Source organism: Xiphophorus maculatus, chromosome 13, assembly GCF_002775205.1.
Source record: "Xiphophorus maculatus strain JP 163 A chromosome 13, X_maculatus-5.0-male, whole genome shotgun sequence".
Taxonomy (NCBI): domain Eukaryota; kingdom Metazoa; phylum Chordata; class Actinopteri; order Cyprinodontiformes; family Poeciliidae; genus Xiphophorus; species Xiphophorus maculatus.
In genome coordinates this window covers 12,078,216-12,105,757 of record NC_036455.1, presented here as the reverse complement: position 1 = coordinate 12,105,757, position 27,542 = coordinate 12,078,216, and the positions used below count along the sequence as shown (strand labels likewise).

At 36.2% G+C, this 27,542-nt stretch overlaps 2 protein-coding genes across 2 annotated transcripts; one reads left to right on the top strand and one right to left on the bottom strand.

Annotated features, from left to right (window-relative positions):
* The first annotated feature begins 265 nt into the window (after nucleotides 1-265).
* LOC102219761 (H-2 class I histocompatibility antigen, Q9 alpha chain-like) lies at nucleotides 266-18,509 on the top strand. Its single transcript, XM_023344393.1, has 8 exons — nucleotides 266-374; nucleotides 1,324-1,584; nucleotides 14,976-15,254; nucleotides 15,618-15,914; nucleotides 16,323-16,427; nucleotides 16,655-16,672; nucleotides 16,811-16,881; nucleotides 17,317-18,509. Exons 1-7 carry the CDS (start codon nucleotides 314-316, stop codon nucleotides 16,864-16,866), a joined length of 1,077 nt encoding a protein of 358 aa, XP_023200161.1. The 5' UTR covers nucleotides 266-313; the 3' UTR covers nucleotides 16,867-16,881; nucleotides 17,317-18,509.
* Nucleotides 18,510-21,590: 3,081 nt separating this feature from the next.
* On the bottom strand, nucleotides 21,591-27,185 carry LOC102219510 (proteasome subunit beta type-8-like). The gene is made up of 6 exons (XM_005808180.2): nucleotides 26,898-27,185; nucleotides 26,507-26,648; nucleotides 25,212-25,323; nucleotides 24,314-24,443; nucleotides 23,463-23,667; nucleotides 21,591-22,241 (listed from the first exon to the last, which is right to left on the bottom strand). Exons 1-6 carry the CDS (start codon nucleotides 27,045-27,047, stop codon nucleotides 22,153-22,155), a joined length of 828 nt encoding a protein of 275 aa, XP_005808237.1. The 5' UTR covers nucleotides 27,048-27,185; the 3' UTR covers nucleotides 21,591-22,152.
* Nucleotides 27,186-27,542: the final 357 nt, after the last annotated feature.

Below are 27,542 nucleotides of genomic sequence, written 5' to 3'. Positions count from 1 at the left end.
AAAGTTTTATCAGTGTTAGAAATAAATGGCAGTAAAATCCTCAAATATCAGCAGAGACTGAAAATCTCTATGGTTCTGAAAACCATCAAAACGCGTCAGTGTCTGACGTCATCACCTGATATAAAACCAGAAATAGTTTCATTTTCGATGACAACCCCTACAGTGACATTTAACCTGGATTTAGGTGACGTCACCAGACAGAAAATGTTGTCATTGGTTCAGATTCATGTTGACGCCCCTTTTAGATCCTAGATGAGAGAAATGATCTGTGATATGAAGCTCAGTAGGTAAATGTGGAGAACAGAGCTGGACGATGGACAAAATGCTGAGTTTTGTGTTTTTGCTTCTCCTGGGAATCTACAGCACTGAAGCTGGTAAGTTAGAAGAATATTTATAAATTATTATATATGTGATAATTTACAAATCTAGTAAACTTCTGGTTTAATGTGTAGCTTAATAACCAAACTATTAGGTAAGGTTAAAAAATGTCCCAAACACATATTTAACATTTAGGCAGTTGATTTGGAAAAAATTATATTAAAAAAGTTGAACTGTTTTCTCTTTACGTCACTTACTATTTAGTAAACCGAACATTTTTTGCAAAACGATGCAGGAAAGTAGGAAATATGTTAATGTGGAGCAAAAAACATAAAACACTGAAACAAAGAAATATGAGATTTGATCACAGGTACATTATTTTGTTTAACTTAGGAACATTGGACCTCCTGCGAACAATTTTTATTTATTTGCTTATTTATGTCAACAGTGACAAAGATTTTCTTTCTGTTTCAACATCAGCTCACTTTTCACCATAAAACATATTTAATAAAATCCAAGTTGAATGTGACGTTAATTTGGATAAATATTAGATGAAATACCAGCTTCAAAAATAATAATGAAAGAAACCGGTGGGAAATTGATATGTTTTTAAAATTCAAACTGTAATTAAACAGTAGAACAATTTAGTGTCACATTTATATGCAACATATTGATATATGGTAAATTAAGTATATTTTTATCATTTATGTAGGTCTATAATTATAATAAATAAACGCAAAGCTAAATATTTAAAATGGAAAAGAAATAGTTTTATTACATAAAACTGAATATAATAAATATATGACCAATAAAATGTTTGTGTTTAGTAAATACAGCCCCAAAAAATCATCAAAGTAATAAAAAACTTTTTGAATCTTTTTAAATGTTAAGATTGAATGTTATTATTATAATTGATAAAGTTGCTGTTTGATTTGTTTAAGTTGTAGAAAATATTTAATTATTTTATTGATTTGTAAATTCTTAAACCACATTGTCTTTTTTCAGTTTCCCACTCTCTGAAGTATATCTACACTGGATCCTCTCAAGTCCCAAACTTCCCAGAGTTTGTGGCTGTTGGGTTGGTTGATGATGTTCAGATAGATTACTATGACAGCAACATACGGAAAGACGTGCCAAAACAGGACTGGATGAGGGACAACATGGATCAGCAGTACTGGGAGAGACAGACTGGAAACCTTCAGGGAACCCAGCAGAGCTTCAAAGCCAACATTGAAACTGCGAAGCAGCGCTTCAACCAAACTGGAGGTTTGTGTTGATTTCACCGTTTATTGATCATTTTTATTGTTGCTTATGGGAAGTAGGACACACACACACACACCACACACACACACACACCACACACACACGCACAAAAAACTGATCTGTAGAGACTTTTTGATGATATGAATTAAAATTAAACTAACTTTGATTGATGTAACATTTATTTTGCTAACTAATATAATCACTTATGTCATTTTACCAAGATATTAACTTACATTAATTAACAAAACAAGTACAATAAATTATTTAGAAGATCCAAACTGAGAAATTTTAAAACAACAACAATAGTTAATATTATTGTTACAGAAGTTATTGGTAATGAAAAGTTGCTGCCACTTTTCTCAACATTATGTTCTATATTTTCAGCAAAGCTGTTTAATTGTATTTATCGTGGATAAAGTTCTTCTGTGTTAATCAGGTTTAAAATAGTGCAAATACTCTGAAAAACTAAACCGGCTCTTTTCTCAGGGGCGATTCTAGGATTGATGGTTACTGGGGGCTTTTGCCCCAATGCTGAGGGAAGCTGGTTACGCTGCATGATGAAACATTTTCAGACAAAATGTCTGGGAAGTTATTAAAGTCATTTGTAAAACATTTCTAAGAACCTGAACCCAGTTTAAATTCTCCATCTTTCTCTGGAAAAGTTGTTGAGCCTTTTTTTCCTAAAACTTTAAAATGTTTATGGTCAAAACAACTTCATGAGTTTTATACATAAAGGAAGTAACTAGAAAATATGGCTGAAACGATTCCTCTAGTGATTCGAGTACCTCGATTATTAAAATTCCTGGAGGAAAATTTATCTGCCTCGAAGCTTCGTTAAGTTATATTTTATTATTTAATGCACCGTGTTCCTGTCGGGTCGTTACTTGCGCTGCACAGCTCTCTCACTTCTGCCTGAGTTGTTGACGAAAGCTAAGTGTTAGCAGCATAACGTCCAGTTTTCAGGTTTGGCCTGCGAGGATTTTATTGATTGATGATAATATCTGGATCTTTGTCGTTTTTCGGGGGACCAATAAACATCCTTAAAATGACTGGCGTGATGCCTGGAGTACGGCAGCTTTTCTCCTCCTGGAGCTGCTGCCTGGTGGCGGTTCAGAGCGCTGCAGGTGTTTTTATACAGGTGAGCTGATAGACTGAACACTGTAGGCGGCTGAGCATTAGATAATTAACGTAAGTGTAGCTTTATGGACGAACCGGAAAATTTATTTCATATCATCCTGGTCTCAACAAACGGGAGGCGGAGCTCATGGTGGCGCCACGTAGCTGGTAGATGTTTCTGTGTGACGAACGAAGGAGTCAAGTAACATCACTAACATGAACACAAAATCTATAAATGTCTGGGCAAAGTGAGAGTTCATCTATTAAACTGACTGGAGATGAAAACATAAACGAAAAGCTGGAGCATAAACATTTTTTATATTTGTGAGCCTTTATTATTGAATTAAATATAAATATACAGAAAAGTTATTGTTAGGGAAGCTCAACTGTGAAAAATTGGACTGATGTTGATATCCGGTAGTAATACTGCTATGTTAGATTTACCAATGTTTTATTTTATCTTTTTTTTAATCTGATTACTCGTAAGAATAATCGATAAATTACTCGATTACTAAAATATTAGTTTACAAAAAGCCCAACAAGAAAATACAGTCATGATATAAAAGAATGTATTAAGTCTATTTTGTTCTATAGATTTTAGTTCTAGGAAAACAAATCGTTTCACTCTAACATGAAATAATAAATATTCAGAATCTGATGCTGTAGTTTGATGATGTGCAGCAGAGAAAATCTGAGAAGGTTTGAAGTTTCCTTCAGTTTTAACTGTGATAAAAAACAGGAAACACTAACAATGTTTCAGCATTTAGACACTGAAATCTTTTAAAAATTTTTTTTTTTTTTAAATCATGTTATTTTTTTCTGAAAACTTTGCTGAGTCTCCATACAGAGACATGAATGAGAAACAGAGAAGGAACCTGAGAAAGGAGATGTGGATCCGACCAGAACAGAACAGATCAGTGGTTTGAAAAATAAAAATAAAATACAGAAGAAAAAGCAGAGAAACTTCAGAGAAAATTTGATGTTTCTTTCATTTAATTTAAACTTTGATGAAAACAGTAAAAATCTTCCAAGTTTTTCCAGCTTTAGTTTGTTTAAATATTTACTGAATAAAAAATCTGAGGTAGTTTTTGCTGAAGCGTCTTCATCCACAGCAATAAGAATAGAAACAAGAAAGAAACTCTGAGGAAGGAACATCTGGGTCCAAACAGAACCAGAACCGATCAGTTCAGTGGTTCTGTCCTGTCAGTCTCTGAAACATCAGAGGAAGTTTGATTTTTCATTCATTTAATTTAAACTGATGAAATACTGTAAATAGTAAAATATTCTAAGTTTTCTAAGATTTTAGACAGTTTTGGATTTTTAAATCTTTACTGAATAAAATTTCAGAGGAAGTTTTTTCTGAATGCCTCACATCGCCTCCATTTACAGTAACAGTAATGAGAAACAGGGAAGGAATCCTAAAAAGCAGAACTTTACTGAACAGAACCCAGTTTGTTTGGTCCATAAATAAAAAATAAAACTACAGATTACCATATTTTCCGCATTATAAGGCGCACCTTCAATGAACGGCCTATTTTAAAACTTTTTTCATATATAAGGCGCACCGCATTATAAGGCGCATAGAATAGACGCTACAGTAGAGGCTGGGGTTACGTTATGCATCCATTAGATGGAGCTGCGATAAAGGGAATGTCAACAAAATAGTCAGATAGATCAGACAAACTTTATTAATAGATTACAAACCAGCGTTCTGAAAACTCCGTTCATTCCCAAAATGAATAAACAGCTGTTTTATTATTTTCCATGAGGTAAAGTAAGTGACGTGGTATTTTCGTGACACAGTTTATCTTTTAACAACAGCAAGACCCTAACCCTAACCCTACCCCTAACCCTTACCCTAACCCTACCCTAACCCTAACCCTAACATATAACATACTATATGTTATAATTTATAAGGATTTTATGTGATCTATGATTTATTTATTTTATTTTACTTGACAGCATCACGTTTCTTCCAGGGCTGGGTAAAGAATGTGGAGTTTTCTGATAAGAAAAACTTGTCAGAAGCTGCAAAAAAAAAACTTGAAACTGAGGCAAAAATTCATCGTTTAGCAGCACGACGGCCCAAAACATACAAACCAGAGCTTCAATGATCAAAACATGTCTAAGCCTAGTCAAAGTCCACGAGGCAAGACTTGAAAATGTATGTTTGGAGATGATTTCTGTTCATTCTGACTGAGCTGCACTTGTTTTTGGAAAGGATGAGCATAAACATGAGTTTTCACATGTGCAAATTTAGTAAAGACCACCAAAGAGTTCACTAAGGGGAATGGGAAGTAATGCACACGACAAGTTTAAGATTCTACATGTAGAAAAATAAAAAATAATAAAGACTACTTATTAATCATCTTTCTGATGTGTGTGGTTGTAAAATACCGTATTTTCCGCATTATAAGGCGCACCTTCAATGAATGGCCTATTTTAAAACTTTTTTCATATATAAGGCGCACCGCATTATAAGGCGCATAGAATAGACGCTACAGTAGAGGCTGGGGTTACGTTATGCATCCATTAGATGGAACTGCGATAAAGGGAATGTCAACAAAATAGTCAGATAGATCAGTCAAACTTTATTAATAGATTACAAACCAGCGTTCTGAAAACTCCGTTCACTTCCAAAATGAATAAACAGCTGTTTTATTATTTTTCATGAGGTAAAGTCAGTGACGTGGTATTTTCGTGACACAGTTTATCTTTTAACAACAGCAAGGTATAACATAGTGGAGGGGAACTTTTCCTCGATTCAATAAACACTTAAAAAACAGTCTGATACTGTTACGGTAAATCAAACGTTAGTGCAATCACAATATAGATCCACTTCCGCACCATTGATTCGTTCATGTTAAATTCTCTCGCTGCTGCTCTGTTCCCGTTTTCTACTGCATCACTGATCGCCTTGAGCTTAAACTCTGCGTCGTAAGCATGTCTCTTAATAGGAGACATTTTGGGGTCTTTACAGAAACCCCAGCCTGCACCGCGCACTTCTTCTTCTACGGGGGAAAATGAAGTCGGCGGCTGCTTACCGTAGTTGTGAGACCTGTTGTGGCTCAATATTGGTCCATATATAAGGCGCACCGGATTATAAGGCGCACTGTTGGCTTTTGAGAAAATTGAAGGTTTCTAGGTGCGCCTTATAGTGCGGAAAATACGGTAGATTAAATAAGATTAAAATGACTGATGGCTGTCAGGAATATCAATTATCTGATTAATGGTGAATTATTGATCATTAAATATCTATTTATAGTTAACATGACATCAGATAGAAATATAATCTTTACTCTAATTAATAAAACTTCCTGAAGTGTTTAAATATTTGGTTAGAAGATTAAAACAATGATCAGATAAATCCATTAATGATCCAAATAAAACCTAAAATCTGATATTTATTTGATTTCCTGAAAACCTTCAGACATCAGAAAGTTTCCCTTCAGGAAAAAGTTCTGCTGTTCTTAATGTGAGCAGCAATGCCTGCAGTACAGCAGCTTTTCTCCTCCCTGAGCTGCTGCCTGGTGGCGGTTCAGAGCGCTGCAGGTGTTTTTATACAGGTGAGCGGATCTATTATTCATCTATTAAACTGACTGGAGATCAAAACATAGACAAAAAGCTGGAGCATAGACATTTTTTAATAGCGTATTTGTGGCCTTTATTATTGAATTTAATATAATTTCAGATTCTTGTATAACTTTTCTTCAGGTTAACTTGGAAAGTGAGCTTTTATTGTTACGAGTTAATTTTCTAAACTACAGAAAAGTTATTGTTAGGGAAGCTCAAATATGAAAAATTGGACTGATGTTGACATGTGATAGTAATACTGCTATGTTAGATTTACCAATGTTTTATTTAATTACTCGATTACTAAAATATTAGTTTACAACAGCTGTACAAGAAAATACAGTCTTGATATAAAAGAATGTATCAAGTCTATTTTGTTCTATATATTTTAGTTCTAGGAAAACACATCGTTTCACTCTAACATGAAATAATAAATATTCAGAATCTGATGCTGTAGTTTGATGATGTGCAGCAGAGAAAATCTGAGAAGGTTTGAAGTTTCCTTCAGTTTTTTTTATCACTGTCTTTTTATTGAGTTTTTTCCTTTAATACATACAGTTTGTGAACACAAAGAAGTGTTTATCCAACACAGACATAAAATAATACACACAAAAAAAATCCCTACAAAGTAATCCCATTTATCCCACCCAGGTCACGGCCCAGTAGGTCCACGCACTACATTCCTATCTCTGACAGGAATCAAACACATTTTAATAAAATTAATTAACTTAATTAATCTGGAGCATTATTGCATGTTTTGAAATGAGTCAAGAAAGGCCCCCATGTTTTTTCAAATTTACCAGTTGAGTGTTGAAGAGAGCATCTAATTCTTCCCAGTTTCAAACACACATAAGGTCACAGAGCCACTGCTTGTGAGTTGGAGGAGCAGCACCTTCACCTGGTCAGAACTGGGCGCCTCGTTATCGGTCAGCAAAACGCCACCGCCTGTCATTTAGAGGCTGGTAAATTCAACCCCTCACCACTGAAACCAAAGAGAGCCAAGAGAGGACAGGTGTTACCGCCACTCCGGCCAACCCGGACATCGTACGGAAAACATCTGTCCATAACTGACCAAGAGCGGACCAGTACAGGACCAGTACATATGAACCAGTGTGGCTATGGCAGTTTTGCATTTGTCGCAGTATGGGGTGACCTCGGGATAGAAACCAGATAGTTTGCTTTTGGAGAGATGGGCTCTATGTACTACTTTGAACTGAATGAGACAATGGCGCACAGAGATGTTGTATTCACCAGTTTAAGTACAGAGTCCCACGTCTCATCCAGTATAATCATATTCAAGTCTTCTTCCCATGAAGTTTAAAGTTCAGGTGAGGAGGTTTCTTTCATCGTTAACATTTTATTATAAAGCCATGAAACCAGCCCTTTACGAGTCGGGTTCAATAATAGGACGGTTTCCAACAGTGTGTGCTCTGGCGGAGAGACTGAGCCTGAGAAGTGAGACTGAATAAAGTTTCTGGTTTGCAAATATAAAAAAAAATGGGATTTAGGTAAACCATATTTATTACTAAGTTCCTCAAAGGACGCCAAATTCTTCTCTATGAAAAGGTCCTTAAAATAAATAAGCCCCCTTCAGTGCCGCTCTAGGAAGACCCATCCTGAACAGACGGTTTGAAAAAATTGGACTTAAGAGGGAAAAATCATGAAGTTTAAAGTATTTCCTAAACTGGCCCCATATTTTCAGCGAGTGTTTCACTACAGGGTTTAAAATAGCGTTAGCTGAAGAGAGTGAAAGTGGGGAACAGAGAGGATGGATGGATTGTTACCACTGCGTAGCTCCATAGCCACCCAGTCAGGACAGCCGCCCAGGTTATAGTAAAAATACCAAAACACTAATCATCTAAGGTTGGCGGCCCAATAATAAAACCGGAAACTGGGGGAGGCAAACGGCCCCCTGCTGTTTAGGTTTTTGGAGTTGTAATTTATTAAGCCTTGGGCGTTTACCCTGCCAAATAAAAGACGAAAGAGCCGAGTCTAGCTCATTAAAAAAAGTATTAGGAATAAAAATAGGTAATGCCTGAAAGAGGTACAAAAATGTGGGCAGTATATTCATTTTAATTGAGATGAAACGTGGAAAAGTTCGTCCACTTTGTGAGGTTTTTCTTCACTTGGTTCAACAGTTGAATCAGATTCTCTTTGAACAGGTTTTTATGTTTTTATCACTGTGATACCAAGGAATGAGAATCTTTGTCTTTCAATTCTGACCAGCAGATTAGCTAAATCTGACACACAGTGATGGCATAGTTTGGAAAAGTAACTTTAATCAGATTACTGATTACTCCTTGAAAAAATAACTTAGTTAGATTACTGATTACTTGATTTGGAAAGTAACTGAGTTACATTAAAAGTAACTTTATTAGTTACTTTCAGCAGCTGCTAACAACAACGCTTCCCCTCCTGTGAAAATTACATTGATCTTTGCCAAAACTTAATTGCAAGTTATTTTATAATAGTAACATTAACAGTGTGTTTCCACTTATATGGTTGAACTGAAGGGGAGATTGTTTAATGGTTACAACAGTACAAAAAAACGTTAGTAATTTGTGTGTTTTTGTTTGGTCCACTATTGTCTGGAAAACTCTAAGAAGGATTTTAAAGCCTCCAGGTTCTGGGTTTGGTGTCAGAGGTCAGAGCTCCTCCTGCGGCTCCACAACTCAGACGGCTGCTGCACAGATTTGTGACACTTATCTTAACATTAATAATTATAATGGCGTTTAGTTGCACAACTTTACGGACTTGTTCATTCGTGGCTGTTTTCATGTTTATTGCGCTCTTCATATTAGTCTCGATGTTTGCAGTTTTCTGGATAGCTCGACGAAATTCACAAGTAATATATAAACTTGACATTAACAAAGACACAGCAGGACGGATCATCTGGGAAATGATGGACAGGGAGAGTCTGACTAAAACTCCTTTAATGACGGACAAATTCTGGGATTTCTTATGAGTCTCTGCTTATTTCCAAGCCCAAATGAGCAACTTCACGTTCAGAAACGAGCCCAAAAAGGCTCAACCTGCCACTCATTAATCTTGCAAGCGACTTTAAAAAAAACAAAAAAAACAAAGCCGCTTATAATAATCGGACTTGGCGACAGAAACTCAAAATAGTTCCTGTTTTTCCACCAACAAAATGCGCATCTCCCTCCTCGTTTACATTTCTGTAGCTGCTGATACTGTCGCAGCGAGACGTCGGTCACTCGGCGAAACGCGTAGAGGAAATAAATTTAAATTCCTAAAGAAGATAGTAACCAAAGTGATTTCGATAAGTAACTGTAGTCTGACTACTGGATTTGAAATAGCAACGCGTTAAATTACTCCTTACTGAAAAAAGTGGTCCGACGTCAGTAACTATTACTATTACAAAGTAACGCTTTGCTAACCTCACTGCTGACATATTAGCTTTATTGCCTCTGGGGAAAATCTCACTTTTGGTGAAGTTCAGCTTATATCCAGAAATCTGACCAAATTGGCTAAATATATCGAGAGCAAAAGGCAGTGAGGTTGATGGTTTGGAAATAAAAAGTAAAAGGTCACCTGCATAAAGCGACACTTTATGTTCCATGTCATTCCTCCAAATGCCAGATATCTCTTTACTGGTTTTAATGGCGAGGGGCTCTATGGCCAGATCAAAAAGCAGGGACTCAGAGGACAGCCCTGACTGGTGTCTCTTTGTAATTTAAAAGGTTTTGAGGTCTGAAAATTGGTACGAATCGTGGCAGACGGTTGTTGGTATAATAGTTTAATCCATGAAATGAAGTTTCCTCCAAAGCCAAATCTACTAAGGACCACGAAAAGATGGTCAAACTCAACCCGGTAAAAGGTTTTTTCAGCGTCCAAAGCCGAATCTGTGGCGCTGGAATAAATGATATTAAACAGCCTTCTAACATTAAAATATGAGTGCCGACCTTTAATGAAGCCTGTTTGGTCTTTTGACCAAAGATGGTAAAACAGTTTCAAGTCTACAGGCAAGAATTTTGGCTAAGATTTTGACATCTGTATTTAGGAGAGAGAAACGTCTGTATGAGCTGCATTCCACTGGATCTTTGCCCTTTTTATAAATAAGTGTGATACAAGCTTGGTAAAATGATTGAGGAAGGGATCCGTGTTTAAAACAATCAGTAAGGGTGAAGCTGAGCTGCACAGAGAGTAAGTCTGAGAATTGTTGGAAAGATACTGAGGGGAGACGATCCGGTCCTGGGCATTAGCCAGACTGCATTGAGGCTGTTGCTATGGAGACTCAGACTGGGTTCATCTAACTTGTTCTTAAGTTCTGGTGAAATTACAGGGATGTGAAGTTTAGCTAGGAAATCAACAGTCATGTTAGAATTGGTTTGTGATTGTGAGCTGTAGAGCTCCTCATAAAAGTCCCTGAACGCATCATTAATTTGACTGTGATCTGTGACCATACTGCCATCTTGTTTTCGAATTCTAGAAATAGTTCGCCTTGCCCTAGAGCCCTTGAGCACGGTTGCTAATAGTTTATCGGGTTTGTCGCCATGCACATAAAATTTGGATTTGTTGTGTAAAAGCAGGCGTTCGGCTGAGTGTGTTGTCAATAAGTCAAGCCTTGTTTTAAGTTCAACACGTCTTTTGAACAGTTCAGGACACTGATTCAGAGCATATTTTACATCAACCTCTTTGATTTGTTGAATTAGGTTCTTCTGTTCATAGGTGGCCTGTTTTTTAATTTTGGCTGAGTAGGCAATAATCTGGCCTCTAATTTAGGCCTTAAAAGCATCCCATACCACAAGGCTGGAGGTCTCGTGGAAGGAGTTAGTAGCAAAAAAGAAACATATCTCATCCTGAATAAACTTTAGAAAGTTTTTATCAGACAGCAGGTTGAATTGAAACGCCATGGTCCAGTTCTTAGAGGGAGGTGAGGAAGGGACAGAGTGAGTGGGGCTGAGATAACGATGCTTTGATAGTCACAGGAACGTATCTGCTGCAGCCATTTAGAATCTGTAATAAAATAATCAATTCTTGAATAAGTTTTGTGTACATGTGAGAAGTATGAGTACTCCGTCTTGTCAGGATTTAAAGTACGCCACACATCACCCAGCCCGTACTCAGATAGAAAGGTTTGGATGACTGATGCAGACTTGCTTATGACGTTACTTTTAAGGGATGAGCGGTCCAAAGCTGGGTCCAGCCAACAGTTGAAATCACCACTAGGACCAGTGAGTATTTATTGAGGTCAGGTAGGAAAGAAAATAGTTGTTAAAAAAAATTCTCATCATCTGTATTAGGAGCGTAAACATTGACCAGGGCGACCAGAGCGCCGTGCAGTTTCCCACTTACTATAATAAATCTGCCGTGTTTATCAGCCACCACATTATCGGCCTCAGACGGAGTATTCTGGCTGATCAGCATAGAGACCCTCGTGCCTTAACCTGAAAATGGGAGTGAAAACATTGTCCATGCCAGGAGACGACTCCCGTCCAAGCTCCTGATGTGAGTCTCCTGCAGAAACGCCACATCTGTATTAAATCGTTTAATATGGGAGAAAACCTTCCTTCTCTTCACTGGCTGGTTTAAACCTTTGACTTTCCAACTTAAACAATTTAAATGCTGACTCATGATTTCAGAGTTTGCGTGTTTCCCTACTTTGATAAGTACGATAGCAGTATAGCAGGCAGAGATTGAAACAAAAGAGGTGAAGAAAAGTTACAGAACCCTGCGAGACCCCAGGCTGTGACCTTAGCCTCACCTTTAACCCCCACAAACATAAACAGCTGCCAAACAAAAAACAACAATGTGGCAGCAAGCTCTTCAAAATTAACTTTCTCAGAGATCCAATCTTCCAGTAACCAACAACCTCAGAATAAGAAAAAACAGAACTGCCTATAGCAAACTAACCACTGCCCCTAGTGGGCATGGAGTAGGTGTAGACCCCCCACATGGATATAGATTTTGGAGACATAGTTTACTGGCCGTCATGAACATCGTAGCAAAATAGTAATGCAATAAAAATTAAAGCAACCACAAGAAATAGCATGGAAAGAGGCTCCAGACACTGTTGGGACAGAACAAACAGGTATTATTAGAGCTGCCCTTCCATTCATAAAGTCCAATACCAACCAAAAGGATGGACAGAATAAGTCCATTTTAAATAAGGTAATATAACAAAAGTCTATATTTACAGCACCTACTGCGCCCTGAGGAAAAGCAGCCGGTGTGTTTCTGCCCTCGGTAGAAAGTTGCTGCTTTATTGGTCTTCCTGTGGTTCTGGAGCCTCTTGATGAAATGTTGATCCTCCTCCACCGAACCTAGAAATCTTTGGCACCGCTGGATTTAGTAATGCGAAGACGGGCTGGGAAGAGAAGAGCCGGCTTCAAGCCCCGCTTGTAGAGCTCCGCCATGATGTCCTGATGCTCTGCAGGTTGGGCCAGGACGTCTGGGCTGTAGTCCTCCACAATACGAAGAGACGCACCTTTGTAGTCGAGCTTTCCTCTCTTCCTGGCTTCCCTATGATGAGGTCTGTGGTCAGGTATCGGTGCAGGCGAAGGATCACCGGGCGAGGTGGACGTCCTGCGGGCCGTTTAGCTGCCAGAGAGCGGTGCTCTCTATCGAGCTCTGGTGGAGACGGAGCTCCTCTTTCCCAAATAACTCGCAGAGAAGGTTGGAGAAAAAGTGAGTAGGGGGCAGTCGGCCCACTTTCAGTGTCTTCGGGCAGACAGAGGATGAGGATGTTCTGCCGTCTGCTGCGGCTCTCCAGGTCACTTTATCTTTTAGCTTAGCGTTGTCTTCACGGAGAGCAGCATGAGTCTCTGAGGCTGGCCGCTCGCTGGCCCAGATCTTCTGTTGCGAGCTCTAAGGAGGAAACTCGCTCTGCCGGTTCCTCCAGGACCTGAAGAACCTGGTCCAGCTTGGAGCTCAGCTTGTTGGCAGAAGATTTGAACTCAGATTTCAGATCCTCACCGTGCTGCTGAAGAAGAGCGGTGATAGCCTCTAGCGTTAAGCTAGCGTCCTCCTTCTTACTTCCTTTCGCGCTCTTACAGGCCATCACTAGTGGATAAATAATCAAAAACACTAGCCAAGATGTTTTTGTATTGATAGGTGGAAGAATTAGTTTTCTGTGGGGTGAATTTAGTTAAAAGGCTGGATGTTTCCGGAGCAGTCCGTTGCTACGTCCACCCTGTCCGCATGGCAAACCGGACGTCTCCCCTTCAGTTTTAACTGTGATAAAAAACAGGAAACACTAACAATGTTTCAGCATTTAGACACTGAAATCTTTTAAAAATGTTTTTTAAAAAATCTTGTTACTTTTTTCTGAAAACTTTGCTGAGTCTCCATACAGAGACATGAATGAGAAACAGAGAAGGAACCTGAGAAAGGAGATGTGGATCCGACCAGAACAGAACAGATCAGCTGTTTGAAAAATAAAAATAAAATAGAGAAGAAAAAGCAGAGAAACGTCAGAGACAATTTGATGTTTCTTTCATTTAATTTAACTCTGATGAAAACAGTAAAAATCTTCCAAGTTTTTCCAGTTTATAATGTTTAAATATTTAGTGAATAAAAAATCTTTGGTAGTTTTTGCTGAAGGCGTCGCAGCGTCTTCATCCACAGCAATAAGAATAGAAACAAGAAAGAAACTCTGAGGAAGGAACATCTGGGTCCAAACAGAACCAGAACCGATCAGATCAGTGGTTCTGTCCTGTCAGCCTCTGAAACATCAGAGGAAGTTTGATGTTTCATTCATTTAATTTAAACTGATGAAATACTGTAAATAGTAAAATATTCTAAGTTTTCTAAGATTTTAGACGTTTTGGATTTTTAAATCTTTACTGAATAAAATTTCAGAGGAAGTTTTTTCTGAATGCCTCACATCGTCTCCATTTACAGTAACGGTGATGAGAAACAGGGAAGGAATCCTAAAAAACGAAGTTCTGGGTCCAAACAGAACCAGAACCGACCAGATCAGTGGTTCTATCCTGTCAGCCTCTCTGGTTCCTCCAGTAGATGTTCTGGTTCCTCTCAGGTTCTCCTCAGTCCACAGACTGAGGTTCTGCTGCTGGACTCAGCCTGATCCAGACTGGGAGAGGAACTGGACCAGCTGGTTCTCCTCTCCACACACCAGCAGGTTGAGATTTATTCAGAAAATACCAGCATTGAGACTAAAAACACTAAATAAAACATGATTTTTAATAACATTGAATCAAAGAACATAACAGTTTCTTTGTGATTGATTTACAGCGAGTCACTCCTGCCAGAGTTGAACTCTAACACAGTCCATTTCCTTTCTTAGTGTCTGTGAGAAAAAGTAAGTGTTGCATTAAGTCCTCTGTGGAAATACCAGTGAATCTGGCCAGTGCAGAATGGGAACACTAACATATTGTACCCTGGATCCACACTTGGGAAAATAAAGTACCAGGATGTAATTATATTTATATGTAGTGCAAAATATTGAACTGATATGAGTCTTTATTATTATGTTGAGGCCAGCAATGAATTTCTATAAGACAAAATGACATATCTGGGTTTACTTGAGTTTAACAGACTGTAATGGAGACGCTCTTCATTAACCAGTTAAAGTGAGACGTGCCAGAGGAAATCCGCCTTTAGTGACTTACTGCAGTCATTGTGTCCCATTAAAACATTTGTTACTGAATTTTACTTTTGTTTTATATTGTAATTGTTAAAAATATTTGAGGTTTAATAATTTCTGTTCCAATTTATGTCCCCAGGTATTCATGTTTTCCAATTTATGTATGGCTGTGAGTGGGATGAGGAGACTAAAGCGAAAAAAGGTTTCTGGCAGTTCGGGTATGATGGAGAGGACTTCGTAGCCTTTGACCTGAGCTCGAAGAAATGGACCGCTCCAACACCTCAAGCTGTCATCACCAAAAACAAGTGGGACAATGACAGAGGTTGGATTACACAGGCAGATACCTACCTCAACCAGGAGTGTCCTGATTGGATAAATACATATATGAACTATGGAAAGACTTCTCTCATGAGAACAGGTACAATCACATCAGCTATTAATGCACAAAGAATGCACTTTTGTATTTTTTATGTTTCGTCAAAACTAATGACTCACATTTTCATTTTGTTCAACCTTTGTTATTCAGGATCTCTCTTGAGGACTATGCTTTTGTTTCTGTATATTTCATCTTTATGATTTGTCTCATATTTTTCAACAATGAATTAAAAAGACTAGACAAGCCTGGATTTTTTTTTATTTCCAAACAGTTTACCATACTGGTACTACAAGTAGAACTGAAGTGTTAACATAAGTCTCTGAAGGAGAAAGTGTTTATGTAATTTTTACCAAAAACTGTAACATTCCTGAACTCTTAAATTGTTTATTTTTTTCCCCATTATAGAGAAACCCTCAGTTTCTTTCCTCCAGAAGTCGTCCTCCTCTCCAGTCAGATGCCACGCTACAGGTTTCTACCCCAACAAAGCTGAACTGTTCTGGAGGAAAGATGGAGAGGAGATTCATGAAGGTGTGGACAAAGGAGAGATCCTCCCTAACAACGATGGGTCATTCCAGATGAGTGTTGATCTGGATCTGTCATCTGTTCCAACTGGAGACTGGAACAAGTATGAATGTGTGTTTCAGCTGTCAGGTGTCAATGAAGACATCGTCACCAAACTGGAGAAAATCTTGACCAATGAAAGTAAGACTTTCATCAAAGTTGTCGGATTCCAATCAATACATCAACCTATAATTACTGAAGTAATTTAATTGACTGTACAAATTATTATAGAGAATTTGGGCTTTTAAAAATTTGTATTGTTTATTATATTAAATATGTGTCATTTTAAGTGTCCACTTGGTTAGTAAAGCCATAAATTATGAGAAGCTGTTATTGATTTAAAACTAACATTAGAACTCAGGATGTTTCATCAAAAAGAATTGCTACAAAAAATAAACAAAAAGTTTAATAATTACCGAGTAATTATAGGTGTAAATGTCTTTAAAAACAGCAGAGCAGTCTATATCCTATATGTAGGATAAAATATATAAGTATTGAAAAAATATTTGTATCATCCAATGATGTTTTAATTTGTGGTTTGTTTCACAGGGGATTGGACCATTATAATCATCATTGCAGCAGTGATTGTTGTTGCCGTTGCTGCCATTGTGGTTGGAATCATTTTCAGAGAGAAGATCAGTGAGAAACTATGCCGTGAGTTTTTATTTTATTACCATTTTATCCTAAATCCATGTTATTATACAGACCGCAGCAGTATAAGGAAATCTGACAAGAACATTAAAATTGGACATTGGTATAAGAATCGTAATAATATGAATATTTAATGTACATTTAAGCTTGAAGTGATACACCAAGCAACTTGTACTTCTTTTGTTATATAAATGAACAAACTAAAAAGATATTTTCTTTTTTTACTGCAGCCAAGCGCCCTCCAACTCGTAAGTAAAACTCGCTTCATAATTTTCTCTATTTTTATAAATATAAAAAGCATATTGCATTCAGCGAATTTATTATTAATGTTTTTTTATGTACTGTTTAACAAAAATTTGGCTTATACTTTATTTTTCATTTTACAGCAATTGATAACCGGGAAGTCGAAGAGGAAATGATTCCAAAAGGCAACAAAACTTAGGCAGCAATGCACACAGTAAGTTGTTTCAAGGGTTAATCAGAGTAGCGTAAAATATAATATGATGTCTTTCTTTATATCTCCGAAAATGTTGCTTTCAGAATTTCAAATTGAAAAACACTCCATTTGAAATTCCTTAAATTTTAAGATGAAATCTTTTGCATGGATTTGTGTGGTAACATATTGAACGACATACAGAAATGTATGTCATCTGCAGATTACTGCAGATTACTGCAGATGAGATATGCAGATATCTCATCTGCATATCTTCACATATGCAAATGAGTAATGTCAACTTCACTGGAACACATTATGGACCAAAATGGACAAAATATATTCGCATTTAAAAGTATCAAATGCTGTAGTTAATCTTATTTACTTCTTAACAGAAATCACATTTGCTATGTGCCTTTTTTCTGTTTTGTGTAATATTTTGTCTTTATCTCTCTTTAGGTTGGTGGATAAGGTTTGCACTGAAACAATCAACAACATCACCATATTCTCCACAAACTGGGGATTAATTTGTCAACATTTATTATTTAAATCAGATTGTTTTTTATCACAGATCAAACATTTGTGAAAATGCCAAATGAGTTTCATAGTTTGAGGCATAATTTCATCTGCTAAATTGTTGAAATGTTTGTCTAATAAGTAGCTCATTCTTGTCTGGACAAACACAAATTGTTCAAATTTAATACAACTAACAAAAAATGTTTTACCGATAGTTTTAAGTACGTGGACACCTTTCCATTACTTTTATTAAGTTAATTGTTTTTGTTGCCAGAGGTTACTGCAAATAAATGAATAATAATTATAGAAGAGACAAAATTATAAAGTATAATCACATATCCATTAGAAAAGGGTTTTTTTTCTCAAGAGACTGACACCTTGATATATTTTTGGGTAATGTGGTGATACAGTGCCGACCATTCATGTTTAAACTGGAGATGAAAAAGTTGTCGTATCCAGTGCCTCACCCACTGTTAGAAATAGGCACCAGCTTGAGCATAAGCAGGTATGAAAAATTAAAGGATTTTAAATATTCATTATTACTGTTTTGAGATAAATGTCTTGGTGTTGGTAAAATTCTCTGATTTGGTGAGTTAGCAATAGCATCAGTACCTTGACTGTATGATTTTCAGGTCACACTGCGTTGTGCATGTCAGTGATGTTCTTCTTCCAAATATGCTAATTTATATTTACGGAAAAATCAGAATAAAGTGACACACAATCAACAGATTTCTAATGTTTAAAGATTACAAAAAAGAATAATAGTTCCTCTTATTTTGCTGGAGTTTTTTCCATCAGTTGGGTTTTGATTTTGCTAAGCTCTGGGTAAAGTGATACTTTAATACCATGTTCAACAATAAGAGTTGTGTCTTTTTTTCTATTCTGTAGTTTTAACATGATTGATTTCTATATTTTATTTAATGTGCCTCTCTAGTTTCTGTACTCGGTGATTTCTCTGATGTAATTTTGTCAATATAGTTGTCCTTAAGCTTATGTTTTAAAAAATTATGGTTTTCTCTTATGTGGACTTTAACACCCATAAGAGTTGGGCTAAAATTACATTATTTGTTGGGTTTAGTTCAAAATTAAGCTAATGTTGTTTCCTTTTGATTTAAATAAATTTCCCAATAATTAAATTTTCTGTATTTTCTGTTTATTCCAGATATTATGCTTCCACTGTTTGAGATCAATCAAGTATATTTGTATAGCACATTTCACAACAAGGCAATTCTAAGTGCTTTACATCATAAAAACACACACACACACACAATTTACATTGCCTGTAAATTTGAAAAAGTCCAAAGAAAGGGACATTCACACATTGTTCAAAATGATAGTTTCTGTTTAATAGTAAAGAAATCAATCAAATGTTAAGACATTTTTGTGCACATCTATCTAAATATTTTCAATGCCAGTGTTTCACTATCGCCATTTGTATCATAATTGATACATAAGTTTCTGTGGTCTCTATCTTTTATACCATGATCAATATTTACCCAAAAACCTATTGTATACAATTTGAGACTTGTATTCTGCCATCTACTGGATTATCATTGCACTGCAGGCAGAGAAAGCGTTTTTTTCTCTCTTTTCAAAATGTCGTCTCGCATGAGATTGGTCATATGCGTTTTCCAGGAAAGTATTTGCCAATTTTAGACAACTTACAGTAAAAATAATATATACATTGTTATTCACTTTTTAAAGTAATGTTTTATGTTTTGAAATAATGCACAATTACTTAGAAATGTTTTTGTTATATTACATTTAAATTTTGTTAAAATGTATGTATCATATTTGATACTGCAGGTATTTAAGGTGCTTTATCCCTGAACATTAATGTCATATTTTTATAAAGTAATCAATGTCATACCAGCCACAATTCAGCCACAAACGTTTGTTTACTCAATAATCATCATTAAATGTCATTTCAAAATTATTTATTAATATTTTTTCACAATAGTGCTTATTCTAAAACCATAATGTTTATGGTGTATCGAGTAGTTATTTATATATATTTTAGATTTTAGAAAAGAGTAGAGGAAGAAGAGAGAGAAAGAAAATACTTTGAATAGTCATCAACATGTTAATGTGAGACAATTCAAGCTATACAGAGCAGTAAGGAGAAGATGATGGGGACTGGACTCCCCCAACCATGCATGATGAAAGATATTCAGATACCAACTATGATGAAGACTACGATGATCAAAGTGTAAACCAGACCAATATGGCAATTGAGGTCCAAACAATCACTCTGGATACTGTCAGAAATGAATCAGTGAAGACTAATGTGAAAAACAAATAATACAAATGGAGAAAATACTGTCAAGTTCCATACGTTGATGTCATTGCCAGGGTTGAGGAAGGCTCAAAGAACAGGTGTTACATGACTCCATGCATATATTCAAGCACTTGGTCACTGATGAAATGCTCCAGGGGATTGCAGAACATTTTCCACTGGTTCAATGCCAACAAATGAAGAAATAGGTTCACTACCTGTCATACTAGAACACAATTAGGTTGTTGTCCTGGTTCACTCTGAAGCCCATTCACTCTTTTCCACTCTTCAATTCATTTCCATTCTTCATGAAGCAGACTTCCATCCACTCCAAAACTCATATAATGGTTTCCAAGCCAGCCATTATTGAATCAAATGAGTTCATGGGAGGTGTTGCTCCTCTTGATGTATTATCAGCCTTTCTGAAGTTCGGCTTTGGATCCCGAAGATGGTGCATGTACATCTAGTGGCTCACAGTTAGAGTAACCATCATCAATGCTTGAAACCTCTACAGAAGAGATTAGCTGAAGCCACAACCTAAAATGCTTTAGTTGGCACTTCTAATACAAGTGCAGGAAAGGTCAAAATCAAGTATAGTAGACCACTTTCCTCTCCTGAAGCGACTTCAACAGCACCCTGTAGCTGCAGTTACCTCTTGATGTGAGAAAGAATGACATTAATCATTTTCCAACATGGGAAGCCCAACAGAGATGCAAGTACTGTTCTTGAAATCATTTTGCACACATCTACTGTAAAAAGTGTAAGGTACAGCTTTGGCTGAATAAGGACAGAAACTCTTTAGGTTCCCACCACAATGTGAAATAAATGCCTATAAAAAGTTGTTGGTAGAAAAAAAAAAAACTAAGAAAAACTTTCTAAAGTGTTTCATATTTTCCAAATGTTATAGGCAACATTTGTTTTTGCATCTAAAACTCACATTGTTGTAAGCCAAACGTTCTAAGAAAAGCCTGCCGTATCAAATCTGATACAAAAATATATCATAAAATAAATGACATGGCAAAAAAAATGTGTTAAATTTGGCTTCAAGGCTTCATGAAGATCCTAATTCTAAAAAATCAGAATTTTCTGACTATTTTTTGATGGGTCAGGCTTTAAAAGGTTAAATATAACTTAAAGCAAAGATTGATTGATCTACAAGCAGGAGGAGACTTTATTGTTTTCTTAGAGGATTCTGGGCAGTGATGAATTTATTCACCCCAGGAAAGTGATAATTTGTTAGAAAAGTTTGGCTGAACTGAATGGATAACACATGGAAAAGGACATGAGAATCAGGAAATGAGATGGAAGAAACTTAACAGTAAATGAAATGGGGTTTAGAAATAGTTGTTGATGGAAAGAAAATCAGCAACCAAACATTCATCTAACACTAGAAAAACAAGTTCAATAACAAACAGCAATTTTGGAAATTAGGAGATAGCAATAAACGCATTGTTATTTGAGAGTTAAATAAAATTAAACTACATCAATTTAAAAAAATATTGTAGAACATGCTAAATAACCAGAATCACCAGATCTCAATTCAATAGAGACCTTTGGGATGTGGTGGAACCAGAGATTCACATCATGGATGTGCAGCCAACAAATCTGCAGTAACTGCGTGTTGCTATCATGTCATATCACACACATATATACAGTATATATATATATATATATATATATATATATATATATATATATATATATATATATATATATATATAGCCCCACACAGTGTATCTGAAAACACCTGAATTCATACCTGATTTCTCTCATGTGTCTTTTTCATGTAAATACATTTTTTAGTGCATACATAGTTCTTTTAAATTTTTTAGTCTTTAAGATATTTGTTGCAAATATTAGTTTGAATTTGTCTTGACACACAATTGGATTTTCTACTTTGGCCAGTTTTTGTTTCTTGTTTTGTTAATAAAGCTTCAAGTTATAATTTTGTTTACCACCACTTTATTTTAAGTTGCACAAAAAAATTACAGTGACAGATGGATATTATTACACATGCACCCTTCAGCATTTCTTTTGTTTTTGCTTCTTTTGTTCCACTTAAATGTTTCAGATCATCATACAGATTTTAGTTTACAGTTTTTAAAAGCCGTTTTCAAATATTGATTTAATTCACAAAGAGGAAAAAAAGGTATTCAAATCACTCAGCCTTGGCATTTCACTGAACACAAATTCTTGTAAATTATAATTTAATCCAATCTAACCAAATCCACTCCCAGCAACAACACAAATTCTGAGACCCATGTCACTGTAGCGATGGATCAGCTCTGAGCATAAATGGATGGATTTATGCTCCAACATCAGTAATATGGAGCTTGTGTACTCTACTTAATGACGAATCATAAAAATTATAATATGCTTTCTAAATGTCATAAGTGGATAAAACATTTAATATGAACAACTGCATCATATTTCAACAAGTTGCATTACTGTTACAAACTGCAATAGTAATTTAAGTTGCACATGATCCAGGTTTCAGTGGTTATTCAGAACATTCCCTCTCTGTAGCGATGGATCAGCTCTGAGACATCCTCTTTACATACTTTAATCCAGCCGTCTTCTTTCATGTGGTACACTGCACAAACACAAATAAAATACTAATTAATACTTGAATGAAAACAATATTAAGCTGGAGACATATTACATGACTTTCCCAGACTTTCTTAAACAACTAAAAGACTCAGGATCACAAACTTAACCTTACCTGCTGCTGGATGATAAACTTCAAGGTGTTTCAGACCAACTAAATCCAACTGAACACAACAAATTCTGGTGGAAACTCTCATGAGGATTATGATTTAAAGAAAGAAAGATACCAGTATGTGGTGTAATAGAGGGTATTGTCAGACACTGACTCTATTTCTGTTACACTCTGACAGAATGAAAGAGATGCAATTTAATATATGTTAATTTGAACAAGTTCAAAATGTGAATTATTTGATTTATTTCAAAAAGACCCTTCATTATGTACTATTTTAGTCTTAAACATCACAGTATCTCTCAGTTATTTGTTTTTATCACTACCTGATTGTCATTATTTAATGATGGTTTGCATAACTCCTATTGCTGCTGTGCATTTATGTTAAGAAAGCTGTGAAGTTAAAAATAAAGTAAAAAATAAAACATGTCTCTCTTTTCATTGGTTGTTGGCAACACATGTTTGCATCAGGGTCGGATATCAGTTCACATTACCTGATTGGGTCCAGATCTGCATCAGAAAACTCAATCATGTTTGTCTGATTGGGACTGAGGACGGGTCAGTTCTCCTGAAATTCTTGTCTTCATCTCGTCTCATTCAGACCAACAGATTTTTCTGCTGATTCACCCTTCTGACTGTCTCTAACAGTGCAGACTGATGCAGACTTTCCCTGACTGGGAGGTAATATAAATTCAGGCAAGAAACTGTGTAGTGTGACCCAAGCATTAGAAATCTTTTATCTTACTGGAGAACTTGCAAATCATGTTGTAAACAACAGTTTCTACTCTCTACACTTTTGTATATAAATATTTTTGCTTGTGTAAATAAGCTTTAAACACATAAAGTTCATGAAGTTCTACCAGGAACAATTCTTGTAAAACCATCCTAAGACAAGCATGAGGAAACAAGTCCATCTCTTGTCTAATTAAGTTTTTTTTCCTTTGTCATGGACAAATTTTTAAGTGCCAATGAAATTTTACTGGATTGCATGCAACAACTAATAAAAACAGCTTGAAACACAAATAGATTCACTCGGTACAACATTTTAGTTGAGCAGGAAACAACACAAACAGTTTGAGAATATTATAGTTGACTCACTGTTCACCACTCCACCAGAGTAAGCATCCCTGTGAGTAGCATGAGCGATGCCTCGACGGCCGAGTTCATACGCCTCCTCCACTGTCATGTCTTCTCTGTAACCGCTGTCCACCACTCCATAGGCGTAGCTGTTTCCACACCCAGTAGAGAACATCCGGCCAGACAGACGATTCCCATTCTCATCCACGTAGTACAGCCCAGGGCCCTGCAAAAGACATAATCTGAGTGATGGTATTTAAAAATAATAATGACAATGTTGTCATTATTTCAGATTTATCTTGAAATATTTTATTGCTTAAATCCACTCAGAGATTTCAATGGTACTGCCAAAACTGATGTAGTAAAATTTATATTATGATCATTTAAACTGAACAGCTCTGCAATATATTCTATATCTTCTTATCTTCAGAACCTCAACTGATTTGTAAAGCTTGCATGTCCAATAAAAAAAATAAAATAAAATATATTACTCTGATGTGCCAAAAGGGACATTTTTTTAAGGTTATTAAAGAGACAAAGGCCAATTTTAATGCAACAGATACTGTTATGATGCAAAGTCAAATTTCTTTTAAGTTGTTTTTGAAATATACAGCATTTTCACAGCAACTACATGTAATATAGTTCTTGACTGAGCTATAAAATAGCACTATGTGCATACATAATACTTTACCTTTAAAAATGTCACCTTGGCTTTACAGCCATAAGGAGTGTGTACATAACATTTAAACGGAAATAAAAATGGCTGTTTAAATCAAAAACAGCACACATGGAAAATTAAATGTGAAATTATTATGGACACATGCAACAATAAAGTTCTAATCAATGTGAAAGCTTTGAACACCAAAGCTCACCTCTTTGTCCCATCCACAGATCATGCTCCCCACAGAAAGGCCCATGCCTTTGTAGCCCAGCATCATGTTACATAAAAGCTTAGAAGCAGCAGCTACAGAGATCCGATGGTTGTTCCTCAACCTGTAGAGCCTGCAGGAAATCAGAATAAGAACAAACAAGTAGTCAACAAAATCACTCATGTACTGTAAAAAACAAGATTTACTTCAAGCATTTTAAGTTCTGTTAGTATAAAAAGATTTAACTGTACTATATACTGCAGGCTGGAGGCCAAGTTGATGAGAATATTGCAGCTAACATTTACACTTGAGGCTCATTGGGCACTGCAAAAGTAGAAAAACAGGCCTATATATCATTGTCCAAAGGTTCCATAAAAGCTTACTCTTAAAGCACTTTGAACTGTTTTGTTGCTGAAATATGGTATACAAATAAACTTGATTGATTGATTGATTGATTGATTGATTGATTGATTGATTGATTGATTGATGTAAACCATGGTAAGTTTATTTGTACTACTGTATATTACAGCAACAAAACAATTCAAAGTGCTTTACATGATGTAGAATAATGGTGGGTGCTATGAGTCCTTACATGGGAAAATCCTTGAGATTTATCTGGGCTCCAGTCTTTAAGTTCTGTGTGGAATGTTTTTGAGACATTGAGACCGATCTATTGTCTTTCTGGTTACACTAAATTTCAATTTTAGTGTAAGCCACTATAGTCTGCAAAATGGCTTTCCAAGGAAAAAAGATGCCAAAAATACATGCAATTACTGAAAAGTGTGTTATTTCAAACCATACCAAATAAAAACTTGCTCTTTAAAAATGTATTTTGTTTTCTGCTTTTACCATTTAAAAAGAACTATAGTAAAACAAAAAATGAAGACACAAAGAAACGGACCTGCATTCCTTAGCGAGGAGTCTCTCCCAGTACTGGCAGTCTGCAGCGCTTCCTGACATGGTGCCCAAGAGGTATGGGTTGATCTCTATGACTTTGTTAACATCATTGGATGCTGCAGAGCAAAGAAACATGGGAGATGAAGACATTTCACAACTAAGAGAACAAATTAAAGTGTATCAATGTTGCACAGTTTGGACAAATGGGCAAGCACACTAGTTAATTGAATAACTCAAACAATTGTTCCTATTTAAAATTTCAAAACACAATATACATAATTGATCGATGGAGCAATTAAAAATAGGAAAATTATGATTTTCCTATTTTTAAAGCAAATTAGAAAATTTTGTTTTTTTGAGAATGGATGTACAATGTAGCCCTCCACAGAACTCTTCAAGTTTAAGTTCTTAACTAAAGTTAAGAACTTAAACTTGAAGAGTTCTTAAGCTGGTACACAGGCTATTATTTATAAGTTACACTTACAACAGTAATGCATCGTGGAAAAGCTTCATATTGCCCAACTTTTATTTAGTCTGGATGTCGATCTTAAAAGATGCTATACTACTTGCCCTGTGACCCTTCATTGTTCAAATTACCCTATTTGAATATAAACTAATTTAGTTCCTTTATTTACCCCATTCATATATAGTATTAGACATAATACTAGACATTATTATGTCTAATACTGTCTAGTATTAGACATTTAACCTTAACATTTAAGGTTAAATGTTAACCTTAATTCTCAGAAAGTAGGAACTGACGTTTTATGAGATAATTCATTGTAGTGTATTAATTAATTCACATTGAGGTCCTCTAGACCAGGAGTGGGCAATCCTGCTAATAACCTCATTATTTGATTCAAATTTCCTTGCTGACCTTTCAGCACCAAAATTTGCTGAAATGTGCTACATGAAACAGAGAAGCATCTAGATCAGGGGTCTCAAACTCCAGTCCTTGAGGGCCGCAGTCCTGCAACTTTTAGATGTGCCTCTGCTGCACCACCTGAACAGAATAATTAGGTCATTAAGGTTCTGGAGAACTGATCTACACAAGGAGGAAGTAATTAAGTCATTTCATTCCAGTGTTTTGTACCTGTGGCACATCTAAAAACTGCAGGACAGCGGCCCTCCAGGCCTGGAGTTGCCCACCCTGCTCTAGACAAAACTTTGCTGCCTATTTACTATTTACAGAAACAGCTTTAAGATTTTATTACACTCTGTCTCTTTAACTCCTTTTTAACACTGAACACCTGCTCTGGGAAATCTGCACACCCTCTCTCATTGACCCATATTATTTACCCAGGTATCGTCCAGCTGAAGCTCTGGAGTCCACGGCCACGATGACTCCATGTCTGAACTTGAAGGCCAGGGTGGTCGTTCCGTGGTTCATCTCAATATTCACCCCTCCCTCCTTGTTACAGGAGGTCAGAAACCCTGAAGGCTGCAATGAAACCAAACAGAAACATAACTGATGATTACTTGCTACTGGACTCTGTTCGGGGGCAATGAGATTTGTTGTAATCATATAACTCAGACAGCTACATTTAATCGCTTTTATTAACTAATAAGAAAAACTAACGATCCACAACATGAGAGACGCGTAAAACAACTCGACTCACGTCATGCGTCAGTGCTTTAAATGATAACATTTTGTGTTTTTGTTTCTAAAGTAATGTAAAATAATACTCACCTCTTCTCCCACCGGAACAGCAAATTCCCGAACTGAGGATCCAAAACTGTAATGATTAGTTCGGTCAACGAGATGCGTTTGTCTGGTTCCGAAAATCTGCCCACTGGTTTCAGAAAAAGGTTTCAAACCACTAACTTCAACAAGAGCCATTATATTTCTGTCAGAATATTAGATTATAACGCAACTTTATATTGTTACAGGTTTTAATATTTTCTGAAACAACGTCGGCAGTTCACAGCTCCGTGGATTGTTTCCTCATACGTGACAAAGAATCCGAAAGTGAAAGAAATCTGTGAAATGTTTATAGTAAACCATAGTTTGATACCGTACGTTGTATTTTATGCATAAGTTCAAAATTAATGTGTATATTTTCCATACTGTATGTTTTTATATAAAATATAAAAAAATAAATGACTATTCAGTTTAAATGTAAAGTTTTGTCAATATGCGATGCCTAACACCTTTTAACCCAATGGAAACACACCTATTTCAGCATCATCAGTCTCCATGCGGAAGAGCAGAAATTAGGTTGCAAGAAGGTAGGTAGAGTATAGATTATATATGGATAAAGTTTAAAATTATTTCTTAAAAGATGCGTCCCCGTGTTTTGTATGAGTTGCAACAGCAAGCTGTGTAGGTGCTGCA

Bases quoted from the DNA above. Each gene is read 5' to 3' on its own strand.
- LOC102219761 (XM_023344393.1), top strand. From the start codon at position 314: ATGGACAAAATGCTGAGTTTTGTGTTTTTGCTTCTCCTGGGAATCTAC. The intron at 375-1,323 runs GTAAGTTAGAAG...GTCTTTTTTCAG, and splicing joins AATCTACAGCACTGAAGCTG to TTTCCCACTCTCTGAAGTAT. The intron at 15,255-15,617 runs GTACAATCACAT...TCCCCATTATAG, and splicing joins GACTTCTCTCATGAGAACAG to AGAAACCCTCAGTTTCTTTC.
- LOC102219510 (XM_005808180.2), bottom strand. From the start codon at position 27,047: ATGGCTCTTGTTGAAGTTAGTGGTTTGAAACCTTTTTCTGAAACCAGT. The intron at 25,324-26,506 runs GTAAATAATATG...TTTGCTCTGCAG, and splicing joins TTCAGCTGGACGATACCTGG to CATCCAATGATGTTAACAAA. The intron at 24,444-25,211 runs GTCCGTTTCTTT...GATTTCCTGCAG, and splicing joins CTCCTCGCTAAGGAATGCAG to GCTCTACAGGTTGAGGAACA.